Raw genomic sequence first — 13,450 nt, 5'->3', positions numbered from 1 at the left:
GAGATGTAGACATTAAGAAAGATGGCCGAGCCCTGCACTGGGCGGCTTATATGGTTGAGATGTAGACATTAAGAAAGATGGCCGCGCCCTGCACTGGGCGGCTTATATGGTTGAGATGTAGACATTAAGAAAGATGGCCGCGCCCTGCACTGGGCTAATTATATGGGTGAGATGTAGACATTAAGAAAGATGGCTGCGCCCTGCACTTGATGACTGATATGGGTTAGATGTAGACATTAAGAAAGATGGCCACACCCTGCACTGGGTGACTTATATGGGTGAGATGTAGACATTAAGAAATATGGCCGCGCCCTGCACTGGGTGACTTATATGGGTGAGATGTAGACATTAAGAAATATGGCCGCGCCCTGCACTGGGTGACTTATATGGGTGAGATGTAGACATTAAGAAAGATGGCCGCTCCCTGCACTGGGTGACTTATATGGGTGAGACATGTAGACATTAAGAAAGATGGCCGCGTCCTGCACTGGGTGACTTATATGGGTGAGAGGTAGACATTAAGAAAGATGGCCACACCCTGCACTGGGTGACTTATATGGGTGAGATGTAGACATTAAGGAAGATGGCCGCGTCCTGCACTGGGTGACTTATATGGGTGAGATGTAGACATTAAGAAAGATGGCCGCGCCCTGCACTGGGTGACTTATATGGGTGAGATGTAGACATTAAGAAAGATGGCCGCTCCCTGCACTGGGTGACTTATATGTGTGAGATGTAGACATTAAGAAAGATGGCCGCGCCCTGCACTGGGTGACTTATATGTGTGAGATGTAGACATTAAGAAAAATGGCCGCGTCCTGCACTGGGTGACTTATATGGGTGAGACATGTAGACATTAAGAAAGATGGCCACACCCTGCACTGGGTGACTTATATGGGTGAGATGTAGACATTAAGAAAGATTGCCGCGCCCTGCACTGGGCGACTTATATGGGTGAGATGTAGACATTAAGAAAGATGGCCGCGTCCTGCACTGGGTGACTTATATGGGTGAGATGTAGACATTAAGAAAGATGGCCGCGTCCTGCACTGGGCGGCTTATATGGTTGAGATGTAGACATTAAGAAAGATGGCCGCGCCCTGCACTGGGTGACTTATATGGGTGAGATGTAGACATTAAGAAAGATGGCCGCGCCCTGCACTGGGTGACTTATATGGTAGAGATGTAGACATTAAGAAAGATGGCCGCGCCCTGCACTGGGTGACTTATATGGGTGAGATGTAGACATTAAGAAAAATGGCCGCGTCCTGCACTGGGTGACTTATATGGGTGAGACATGTAGACATTAAGAAAGATGGCCACGCCCTGCACTGGGTGACTTATATGGGTGAGATGTAGACATTAAGAAAGATGGCCGAGCCCTGCACTGGGCGACTTATATGGGTGAGATGTAGACATTAAGAAAGATGGCCGCGCCCTGCACTGGGTGACTTATATGGGTGAGATGTAGACATTAAGAAAAATGGCCGCGTCCTGCACTGGGTGACTTATATGGGTGAGACATGTAGACATTAAGAAAGATGGCCACACCCTGCACTGGGTGACTTATATGGGTGAGATGTAGACATTAAGAAAGATGGCCGAGCCCTGCACTGGGCGACTTATATGGGTGAGATGTAGACATTAAGAAAGATGGCCGCGCCCTGCACTGGGCGACTTATATGGGTGAGATGTAGACATTAAGAAAGATGGCTGCGTCCTGTACTGGGTGACTTATATGGCTGAGATGTAGACATCAAGAAAGATAGCCGCGCCCTGCACTGGGCGACTTATATGGGTGAGATGTAGACATTAAGAAAGATGGCCACACCCTGCACTGGGTGACTTATATGGGTGAGATGTAGACATTAAGAAAGATGGCCGTGCCCTGCACTGGGTGACTTATATGGGTGAGATGTAGACATTAAGAAAGATGGCCACACCCTGCACTGGGTGACTTATATGGGTGAGATGTAGACATTAAGAAAGATGGCCGCGCCCTGCACTGGGTGACTTATATGGGTGAGATGTAGACATTAAGAAAGATGGCCGCGCCCTGCACTGGGTGACTTATATGGGTGAGATGTAGACATTAAGAAAGATGGCCGCGCCCTGCACTGGGTGACTTATATGGGTGAGATGTAGACATTAAGAAAGATGGCCACACCCTGCACTGGGTGACTTATATGGGTGAGATGTAGACATTAAGAAAGATGGCCGCGCCCTGCACTGGGTGACTTATATGGGTGAGATGTAGACATTAAGAAAGATGGCCGCGTCCTGCACTGGGCGGCTTATATGGTTGAGATGTAGACATTAAGAAAGATGGCCGCGCCCTGCACTGGGTGACTTATATGGGTGAGATGTAGACATTAAGAAAGATGGCCGCGTCCTGCACTGGGTGGCTTATATGGGTGAGATGTAGACATTAAGAAAGATGGCCGCGCCCTGCACTGGGAGACTTATATGGGTGAGATGTAGACATTAAGAAAGATGGCCGCGCCCTGCACTGGGCGACTTATATGGGTGAGATGTAGCCATTAAGAAAGATGGCCGCGCCCTGCACTGGGCGACTTATATGGGTGAGATGTAGACATTAAGAAAGATGGCCGCGTCCTGCACTGGGTGACTTATATGGGTGAGATGTAGACATTAAGAAAGCTGGCCGCGTCCTGCACTGGGCGACTTATATGGGTGAGATGTAGACATTAAGAAAGATGGCCGCGCCCTGCACTGGGCGACTTATATGGGTGAGATGTAGACATTAAGAAAGATGGCCGCGCCCTACACTGGGCGACTTATATGGGTGAGATGTAGACATTAAGAAAGATGGCCGCGTCCTGCACTGGGTGACTTATATGGTTGAGATGTAGACATTAAGAAAGATGGCCGCGTCCTGCACTGGGTGACTTATATGGTTGAGATGTAGACATTAAGAAAGATGGCCGCGTCCTGCACTGGGTGACTTATATGGGTGAGATGTAGACATTAAGAAAGATGGACGCGCCCTGCACTGGGTGACTTATATGGGTGAGATGTAGACATTAAGAAAGATGGCCGCGTCCTGCACTGGGTGACTTATATGGGTGAGATGTAGACATTAAGAAAGATGGCCGTGCCCTGCACTGGGTGACTTATATGGGTGAGATGTAGACATTAAGAAAGATGGCCACACCCTGCACTGGAGGACTTATATGGGTGAGATGTAGACATTAAGAAAGATGGCCGTGCCCTGCACTGGGTGACTTATATGGGTGAGATGTAGACATTAAGAAAGATGGCCACACCCTGCACTGGGTGACTTATATGGGTGAGATGTAGACATTAAGAAAGATGGCCGCGCCCTGCACTGGGTGACTTATATGGGTGAGATGTAGACATTAAGAAAGATGGCCGCGCCCTGCACTGGGTGACTTATATGGGTGAGATGTAGACATTAAGAAAGATTGCCGCGTCCTGCACTGGGCGGCTTATATGGTTGAGATGTAGACATTAAGAAAGATGGCCGCGTCCTGCACTGGGCGGCTTATATGGTTGAGATGTAGACATTAAGAAAGATGGCCGCGTCCTGCACTGGGTGACTTATATGGGTGAGATGTTGACATTAAGAAAGATGGCCGCGCCCTACACTGGGTGACTTATATGGGTGAGATGTAGACATTAAGAAAGATGGCCGCGTCCTGCACTGGGCGACTTATATGGGTGAGATGTAGACATTAAGAAAGATGGCCGCGCCCTGCACTGGGCGACTTATATGGGTGAGATGTAGCCATTAAGAAAGATGGCCGCGCCCTGCACTGGGTGACTTATATGGGTGAGATGTAGACATTAAGAAAGATGGCCGCGTCCTGCACTGGGCGACTTATATGGGTGAGATGTAGCCATTAAGAAAGATGGCCGCGCCCTGCACTGGGTGACTTATATGGGTGTGATGTAGACATTAAGAAAGATGGCCGCGTCCTGCACTGGGTGACTTATATGGGTGAGATGTAGACATTAAGAAAGATGGCCGCGCCCTGCACTGGGCGGCTTATATGGGTGAGATGTAGACATTAAGAAAGATGGACGCGCCCTGCACTGGGTGACTTATATGGGTGAGATGTAGACATTAAGAAAGATGGCCGCGCCCTACACTGGGTGACTTATATGGGTGAGATGTAGACATTAAGAAAGATGGCCGCGCCCTACACTGGGTGACTTATATGGTTGAGATGTAGACATTAAGAAAGATGGCTGCGCCCTACACTGGGTGACTTATATGGGTGAGATGTAGACATTAAGAAAGATGGCCGCGCCCTGCACTGGTCGGCTTATATGGGTGAGATGTAGACATTAAGAAAGATGGCCGCGCCCTACACTGGGTGACTTATATGGGTGAGATGTAGACATTAAGAAAGATGGCCGCGTCCTGCACTGGGTGACTTATATGGGTGAGATGTAGACATTAAGAAAGATGGCCGCGTCCTGCACTGGGTGACTTATATGGGTGAGATGTAGACATTAAGAAAGATGGACGCGCCCTGCACTGGGTGACTTATATGGGTGAGATGTAGACATTAAGAAAGATGGCCGCGTCCTGCACTGGGTGACTTATATGGGTGAGATGTAGACATTAAGAAAGATGGCCGAGCCCTGCACTGGGTGACTTATATGGGTGAGATGTAGACATTAAGAAAGATGGCCGCGTCCTGCACTGGGTGACTTATATGGGTGAGATGTAGACATTATATAGTGTCTGTGACAAGTCTGCCTCAGGCATTCATATCATTATTTCCATTTCACGAAAGAAAATGTTTTCAGAAATCACTGAGTCACCTACTAGTCAGTGAACTGAGTCAAACAACATTCGTTGCTTTCTTCTGGGATTACTCTTCATTACTCGTATTGCTGAACATTTAATAGAAACATTATGGTTTTCAACGGTTACTTTCTTGTAAGATAACTTGAATTATTCTACAGTGAGTTTGATGATGCTCTGGTGCGCCCCCTGCAGGACATCTGGATGTAGTCTGTCTGCTTGTCAGCCAGGGGGCAGAGGTCAGCTGTAAGGACAAGCGAGGTTACACCCCCCTACACACAGCCGCTTCTAACGGTCAGATCGCTGTGGTCAAACACCTGCTCAACCTGGCTGTGGAGGTACGGAGACACACGCGCGCACACACACACACACACACACACACACACACACACACACACGCACAGAGACACACACACTGAGAGACACACACACTGAGAGACACACACACACACGGAGAGACACACACACACGGAGAGACACACACACTAAGAGACACACACACACGGAGAGAGACACACACACGGAGAGAGACACACACACGGAGAGAGACACACACACGGAGAGAGACACACACACGGAGAGAGACACACACATGGAGAGAGACACACACACGGAGAGAGACACAAACACACGGAGAGAGACACACACACAGAGAGAGACACACACAGAGAGAGACACACACACGGAGAGACACACACACGGAGAGAGACACATGGAGAGAGACACATGGAGAGAGACACATGGAGAGAGACATGGAGAGAGACACACACACGGAGAGAGACACACACACACACAGAGAGACACACACACGGAGAGAGACACACACACGGAGAGAGACACACACACGGAGAGAGACACAAACACACGGAGAGAGACACACACACAGAGAGAGACACACACAGAGAGAGACACACACACGAGAGAGACACACACACGGAGAGAGACACACACACACGGAGAGACACACACACACGGAGAGACACACACACTAAGAGACACACACACACGGAGAGAGACACACACACGGAGAGAGACACACACACAGAGAGACACACACACGGAGAGAGACACACACACAGAGAGACACACACACGGAGAGAGACACACACACACAGAGAGACACACACACGGAGAGACACACACACACGGAGAGACACACACACTAAGAGACACACACACACGGAGAGAGACACACACACGGAGAGAGACACACACACAGAGAGACACACACACGGAGAGAGACACACACACACAGAGAGAGACACACACACAGAGAGACACACACACGGAGAGACACACACAGAGAGAGACACACACACGGAGAGAGACACACACACACAGAGAGAGACACACACACAGAGAGAGACACACACAGAGAGAGACACACACGGAGAGAGACACACACACGGAGAGAGACGCACACACACGGAGAGAGACACACACACGGAGAGAGACACACACACGGAGAGAGACACACACACGGAGAGAGACACACACACGGGGAGAGACACACACACGGAGAGAGACACATGGAGAGAGACACATGGAGAGAGACACATGGAGAGAGCACACTGGAGAGAGACACACACACGGAGAGAGACGCACACGGAGGCACACACGAGAGAGACACACACACGGAGAGAGACGCACACACGGAGAGAGACACACACACGGAGAGACACACACGGAGAGAGACACACCCGGAGAGACCACACGGAGAGAGACACACACACGGAGAGAGAGACACACACGGAGAGAGACACACACACAGAGAGACACACACACAGAGAGAGACACACACGGAGAGAGACACACACACAGAGAGACACACACACAGAGAGAGACACACACACGGAGAGAGACACACACACGGAGAGACACACACAGAGAGAGACACACACAGAGAGAGACACACACACAGAGAGAGACACACACGGAGAGAGACACACACACGGAGAGAGACGCACACGGAGAGAGACACACACACGGAGAGAGACGCACACACGGAGAGAGACACACAGAGAGAGACACACACACAGAGAGACACACACACAGAGAGAGACACACACGGAGAGAGACACACACACGGAGAGACACACACACAGAGAGACACACACAGAGAGAGACACACACACAGAGAGACACACACACAGAGAGAGACACACACGGAGAGAGACACACACACGGAGAGACACACACACACGGAGAGAGACGCACACGGAGAGAGACACACACACAGAGAGACACACACACAGAGAGACACACACACGGAGAGAGACACACACACGGAGAGAGACACACACACAGAGAGACACACACAGAGAGAGACACACACACAGAGAGACACACACACAGAGAGAGACACACACGGAGAGAGACACACACACGGAGAGACACACACACACGGAGAGAGACGCACACGGAGAGAGACACACACACAGAGAGACACACACACAGAGAGAGACACACACGGAGAGAGACACACACACAGAGAGACACACACACAGAGAGAGACACACACGGAGAGAGACACACACACAGAGAGACACACACACAGAGAGAGACACACACGGAGAGAGACACACACACAGAGAGACACACACACAGAGAGAGACACACACGGAGAGAGACACACACACGGAGAGACACACACGGAGAGAGACACACACACGGAGAGAGACACACACACAGAGAGACACACACAGAGAGAGACACACACACAGAGAGACACACACACAGAGAGAGACACACACGGAGAGAGACACACACACGGAGAGACACACACACACGGAGAGAGACACACACGGAGAGAGACACACACACGGAGAGACACACACAGAGAGAGACACACACACAGAGAGACACACACACAGAGAGAGACACACACGGAGAGAGACACACACACAGAGAGAGACACACACGGAGAGAGACGCACACGGAGAGAGACACACACACGGAGAGAGACGCACACACGGAGAGAGACACACACACGGAGAGAGACACATGGAGAGAGACATGGAGAGAGACACACATGGAGAGAGAGAGACACATGGAGAGAGAGAGACACATGGAGAGAGAGAGACACATGGAGAGAGAGACACATGGAGAGAGAGAGACACACATGGAGAGAGAGAGACACACGGAGAGAGAGAGACACACGGAGAGAGAGAGACACACATGGAGAGAGAGAGACACACGGAGAGAGAGAGACACACGGAGAGAGAGAGACACACGGAGAGAGAGAGACACACATGGAGAGAGAGAGACACACGGAGAGAGAGAGACACACATGGAGAGAGACACACATGGAGAGAGAGAGACACACATGGAGAGAGAGAGACACATGGAGAGAGACACACATGGAGAGAGAGAGACACATGGAGAGAGAGAGACACATGGAGAGAGAGAGACATATGGAGAGAGAGAGACACATGGAGAGAGAGAGGCACACATGGAGAGAGAGAGAGACACATGGAGAGAGACACACATGGAGAGAGAGAGACACATGGAGAGAGAGAGACATATGGAGAGAGAGAGACACATGGAGAGAGAGAGACACACATGGAGAGAGAGAGACACATGGAGAGAGAGAGACACACATGGAGAGAGAGAGACACACACGGAGAGAGAGAGACACATGGAGAGAGAGACACATAGAGAGACACACAGATGGAGACACACACATTTAAATAGTGTCTAGAATGATGATGACTTGTTCTCCTCTGTGACTGCAGATAGATGAGGCCAATGCGTTTGGTAACACTGCTCTGCACTTGGCCTGTTTCAACGGTCAGGATGCTGTGGTCAGTGAACTGATAGACTACGGGGCTAACGTCAGCCAGCCCAACAACAAGGGTTTCACCCCCCTACACTTCGCTGCAGCCTCCACCCACGGAGCTCTCTGTCTAGAGTTCCTGGTCAACAACGGGGCTGACGTCAACGTCCAGGTGAGGGGAGTGCCTAAGAGTGGTGAGAGAATGAATGGTCTCACTGAGTTTCTCTGGATCACTGTTTCTGTATTAGACTGTCCATTCTAGAATTCAGCCTGCTGGTCTATGTCACTCCCATCTTTGTTCTGTCTTTCTCTCTCAGAGTCGGGATGGGAAGAGCCCCCTCCACATGACAGCGGTCCACGGCCGCTTCACTCGCTCCCAGACACTCATCCAGAATGGTAAGACCTGTGTGTGTGTACAGTGTGTACAGTGTGTGTGTGTGTGTACAGTATGTGTGTGAGTCTGAGTTCACTATTCTTACTGTACTGTAGGTGGGGAGATTGACAGTGTGGACAAGGAAGGAAACACTCCTCTTCACATCGCTGCTCGCTATGGTCACGAGCTCCTCATTAACACACTCATCACCAGCGGAGCTGACTGCACAAGGTGTGTGTGTGTGTGTGTGTGTGTGTGTGTGTGTGTGTGTGTGTGTGTGTGTGTGTGTGTGTGTGTGTGTGTGTGTGGGATGGATGTTTGGATCCCTTTCCTTTCACTTGTTTTATTGTAGTATAGAGGTAGAGTATGACTTTATAGTAAAGACCTCTCTCTCTGTCTCTCTGTCTGTCTCTCTGTCTCTCTGTCTCTGTCTGCAGACGAGGGGTCCATGGTATGTTTCCTCTGCACCTGGCTGCTATGAACGCCCACTCAGACTGCTGCCAGAAGCTGCTCTCTTCAGGTAACCTACCAGCACTAAGCCATTGGCTGCTCTCTTCAGGTGACCTACCAGCACTAAGCCATGGGCTGCTCTCTTCAGGTAACCTACCAGCACCAAGCCATGGGCTGCTCTCTTCAGGTAACCTACCAGCACTAAGCCATTGGCTGCTCTCTTCAGGTAACCTACCAGCACCAAGCTATTGGCTGCTCTCTTCAGGTAACCTACCAGCACCAAGCCATTGGCTGCTCTCTTCAGGTAACCTACCAGCACCAAGCAATTGGCTGCTCTCTTCAGGTAACCTACCAGCACCAAGCCATTGGCTGCTCTCTTCAGGTAACCTACCAGCACCAAGCCATTGGCTGCTCTCTTCAGGTAACCTACCAGCACCAAGCCATTGGCTGCTCTCTTCAGGTAACCTACCAGCACTAAGCCATTGGCTGCTCTCTTCAGGTAACCTACCAGCACCAAGCCATTGGCTGCTCTCTTCAGGTAACCTACCAGCACCAAGCCATTGGCTGCTCTCTTCAGGTAACCTACCAGCACCAAGCCATTGGCTGCTCTCTTCAGGTAACCTACCAGCACCAAGCCATTGGCTGCTCTCTTCAGGTAACCTACCAGCACTAAGCCATTGGCTGCTCTCTTCAGGTAACCTACCAGCACCAAGCCATTGGCTGCTCTCTTCAGGTAACCTACCAGCCCCAAGCCATGGGCTGCTCTCTTCAGGTAACCTACCAGCACTAAGCCATTGGCTGCTCTCTTCAGGTAACCTACCAGCACCAAGCCATTGGCTGCTCTCTTCAGGTAACCTACCAGCACTAAGCCATTGGCTGCTCTCTTCAGGTAACCTACCAGCCCCAAGCCATTGGCTGTGTGTACTCTTAAAAAAACGGTACTTTATAAGTCCTCTTCGTTTGGCTGGAGAACAGGAATGTCTTATTGCTGCTTCCCAATCCTACATTCCTCTGCAGGGGGAACTATTCAGCCTTGGTCAGATTGGAGTCACATTGTTCCTCCAACAGCAATACAAGGCAATGGGCCTACATACATAGACAGGCAAGTGGCCTGCAGTGCATACACTGATAAAGCACGAGCCTGGGTACTCATTGCTAGCTGTCTCCCTGCAGACTAGAATATATCTGGTCCCGTGTGGCTCAGTTGGTAGAGCATGGTGTTTGCAACACCAGGGTTGTGGGTTCGATTCCCACGGGGGACCAGTACAGAGAAAAACAATGTATGAAATGTATGCATTCACTACTGTAAGTCACTCTGGATAAGAGCGTCTGCTAAATGACTAAAATGTAAATGTAAGTATATCTGAGTGACTGCTCCTGTTGAAATCAGAGCGCTGATTGTTTGATACATACTGGCAAACTTCCATGGAGAGACCATTTTGGCTCCAGTCTGGAAGTCTCATGCTCTGTTTGATAGGAGCCGCGTAGTTTCACTTGACTGTGTGGTCAGACCCATAGGGCCGGGGGGCACTGAGCTCTGTGAGGGATTTGAGGCCTCTACTGTAGGAAAGCAACAAAGGAAGGTCTTTGATACTGAGTGATTTATTTGTGCTGAGGAGATAGCCGGCTTGAACCACAGTATTAGAGGGGTGGTTTGAGGGCAATATTCATAGCCTTCAGTATCCATGGTTGTTAACTCCTCCTCATCCTCCCCCTTTAATGACCGGAATGGTTTGACCCAGCGTACTGCGGTTCTAGGCATAGGACCAAAGTGTGACAGCGTGATGGGATACAAATAGAACACTCTTTAACTCTACAGTGTTTTCCTCTTCCTCTCTCTTGTGTGCTTTCAGAGTATAAGTACTTATAGAAGTAGAATATTCGACTATCTCAGCATGTGTTCTAGCCTGCCTGTCTCTCACCTTACCTCACCTTGTAACCCCTGGACTCATTCTCCACTTCCCCGTCCCCTGTGTCTCTCCCTCTCTCTTTCACTGTCCTCCCTGCTATGTGGCTGTTTGTTGCCTCCCTCCCTCTGCGTACATCGGCCCCTGTAGGAAGGAGGTATAGCGTAATGTGTTCCCTCAGTAACGTCCCCTCGTCCTCGGCCTTGTCTGCAGGCTTCCAGATCGACACCCCTGATGCACTGGGGAGGACCTGTCTGCACGCTGCTGCCGCCGGAGGGTGAGTCTCTCTCTCTGTGTGTGTGTGTGTGTGTGTGTGTGTGTGTGTAGGTGTGTGTGTGTGTGTGTGTGTGTGTAGGTGTGTCTGTGTGTGTGTGTGTAGGTGTGTGTGTGTGTGTGTAGGTGTGTGTGTGTGTGTGTGTAGGTGTGTGTGTGTAGGTGTGTGTGTGTGTGTGTGTGTGTGTAGGTGTGTGTGTGTGTGTGTGTAGGTGTGTGTGTGTGTGTGTGTGTGTGTGTGTGTGTGTGTGTGTGTGTGTGTGTGTGTGTGTGTGTGTGTGTGTGTGTGTGTGTGATGAAAGTAAGAGAAATACCCACACACTGTTTTGTAAGCTCCTGTGTAGTTTATTTCAACATTTCTGTCAGAAGGGCTTCATCAGGTGTCTGTTGGTGTCTGTGTATTTCTCTTTCTGGCACTGCACTCTTCAAAACCCAATTTGTCATGATTCTAAAAGTGCTCCCTGTCCCCCTGTCTCGTTCTGCAGTAATGTGGAGTGTGTGAAGTTGCTTCTGAGCAGCGATGGGGACCACAACCGGAGGGACAAGTGTGGCAGGTGAGTTCTCTCAGAGGGCAGGTAGAAGGGTGGGCAGGTCTGAAGTAAGGCCAGATGAACAGGGCCTTAGTGGGACAGTGAAGTGATGTGTATAGATGATGTTGAAAACTGGTTCTAACTGGGAACTAAAAGGAGACAAGGAGTTCCTCTCTCCAGTTCCTGTGTAGGTGTGTTTGTGTGGCCAGAGCAATTTCCCCTCAACTCTGACTCAACATTTGATCAAATCAAAGTTTATTGGTCGCGTACACAGATGAGCAGGTGCTATGGCAGGTGCAGCGAAATGCTTATGTTACTAGCTCCAACAGAACATTAGAATGTCTCGCAAATACACAAATCATAGAAGAAATCTAAACAATCAAAGTAGATATATTAGTGAGCATGTGTGAGAATGCAGAATATAAATATGTGCTGTGTGTAGACAGTATGTCAGTATTTCATCATACTAATATTGAGTTGCAACCCCCCACCCCCCCTTTCCCCTCAGAACAGCCTCAATTCGTTGGGGCATGGACTCTACAAGGTGTCGAAATTGTTCCACAGGGATTCTGGCCCATGTTGACTCCAATGATTCCCACAGTTGTGTCAAGTCCGCTAGATGCCTTTGGGTGGTGGACCATTCTTGATACACGCGGGAAACTGTTGAGTGTGAAAAACCCAGCAGCGTTGGAGTTCTTGACACAAACCGGTGCACCTGGCACCTACTACCATACCCTGTTCAAAGGCACTTAAATATGTTGTCTTACCCATTCACCCTCTGAATGACACACATACACAATCCATGTCTCAATTGTCTCAAGGCTTAAAAATACTTCTTTTACCTGTCTCCTCACCTTCATCTACACTGATTGAAGTGGATTTCAATAAGGGATCATAGCTTTCAGCTGGATTCACCTGGTCAGTCTATGTCATGGAAAGAGCAGGCGTTCTTAAAGCTGCAATATCAAATCACTGTGGATGTACCTTTTTGGACGACCCAACCAAATTCATATAGAAAAGGGAGTAATAGATCTGTCATTCTCATTGAAAGCAAGTCTAAGAAGCGGTAGATCTGTTCTATGTGCGCTCTTTCCTATCTTTGTTTTTTCAGTTTTTAACTTTCAGTTTTTAACTTTCAGTTTTGTTCACCAGCTTCAAACAGCTGATAATACATTACTGTTGGTTATGGAAAATATATTTCACAGCGGTTTAGATGGTACAATGATTCTCACAAATATACTTGCTTGTTTTGTCACATAAACTGAAATTATGCAAACTATTAGAATATAGGAACCAGGAAATGGCGGAACGATTTCTGCATAGTGCATCTTTAATGTTTTGTAT

At 49.4% G+C, this 13,450-nt stretch overlaps 1 protein-coding gene across 4 annotated transcripts in view; it reads left to right on the top strand.

Moving 5' to 3' along the window:
• LOC106582316 (serine/threonine-protein phosphatase 6 regulatory ankyrin repeat subunit C) overlaps positions 1-13,450 on the top strand; it is an 85,003-nt gene that overhangs the window by 31,440 nt on the left and 40,113 nt on the right. For 2 of the 4 annotated variants that reach the window (XM_014165283.3, XM_014165286.3), the window contains exons 7-13: positions 4,994-5,136; positions 8,533-8,745; positions 8,891-8,969; positions 9,063-9,177; positions 9,384-9,466; positions 11,454-11,580; positions 12,062-12,130. In XM_014165283.3, coding sequence (XP_014020758.1) covers positions 4,994-5,136; positions 8,533-8,745; positions 8,891-8,969; positions 9,063-9,177; positions 9,384-9,466; positions 11,454-11,580; positions 12,062-12,130 — 829 coding nt within the window. Of the gene's footprint in view, positions 1-4,017; positions 4,039-4,993; positions 5,137-8,532; positions 8,746-8,890; positions 8,970-9,062; positions 9,178-9,383; positions 9,467-11,453; positions 11,581-12,061; positions 12,131-13,450 lie in introns of those variants that run through there. The other 2 variants (XM_014165288.3, XM_014165284.3) reach the window with 2 other exon arrangements.

The sequence above is a fragment of the Salmo salar genome, chromosome 21 (assembly GCF_965601325.2).
Source record: "Salmo salar chromosome 21, fSalSal1, whole genome shotgun sequence".
NCBI classification, from domain to species: domain Eukaryota; kingdom Metazoa; phylum Chordata; class Actinopteri; order Salmoniformes; family Salmonidae; genus Salmo; species Salmo salar.
The sequence above is the reverse complement of the archived record's forward strand: the minus strand, read 5'-3'. Positions and strand labels throughout refer to the sequence as shown.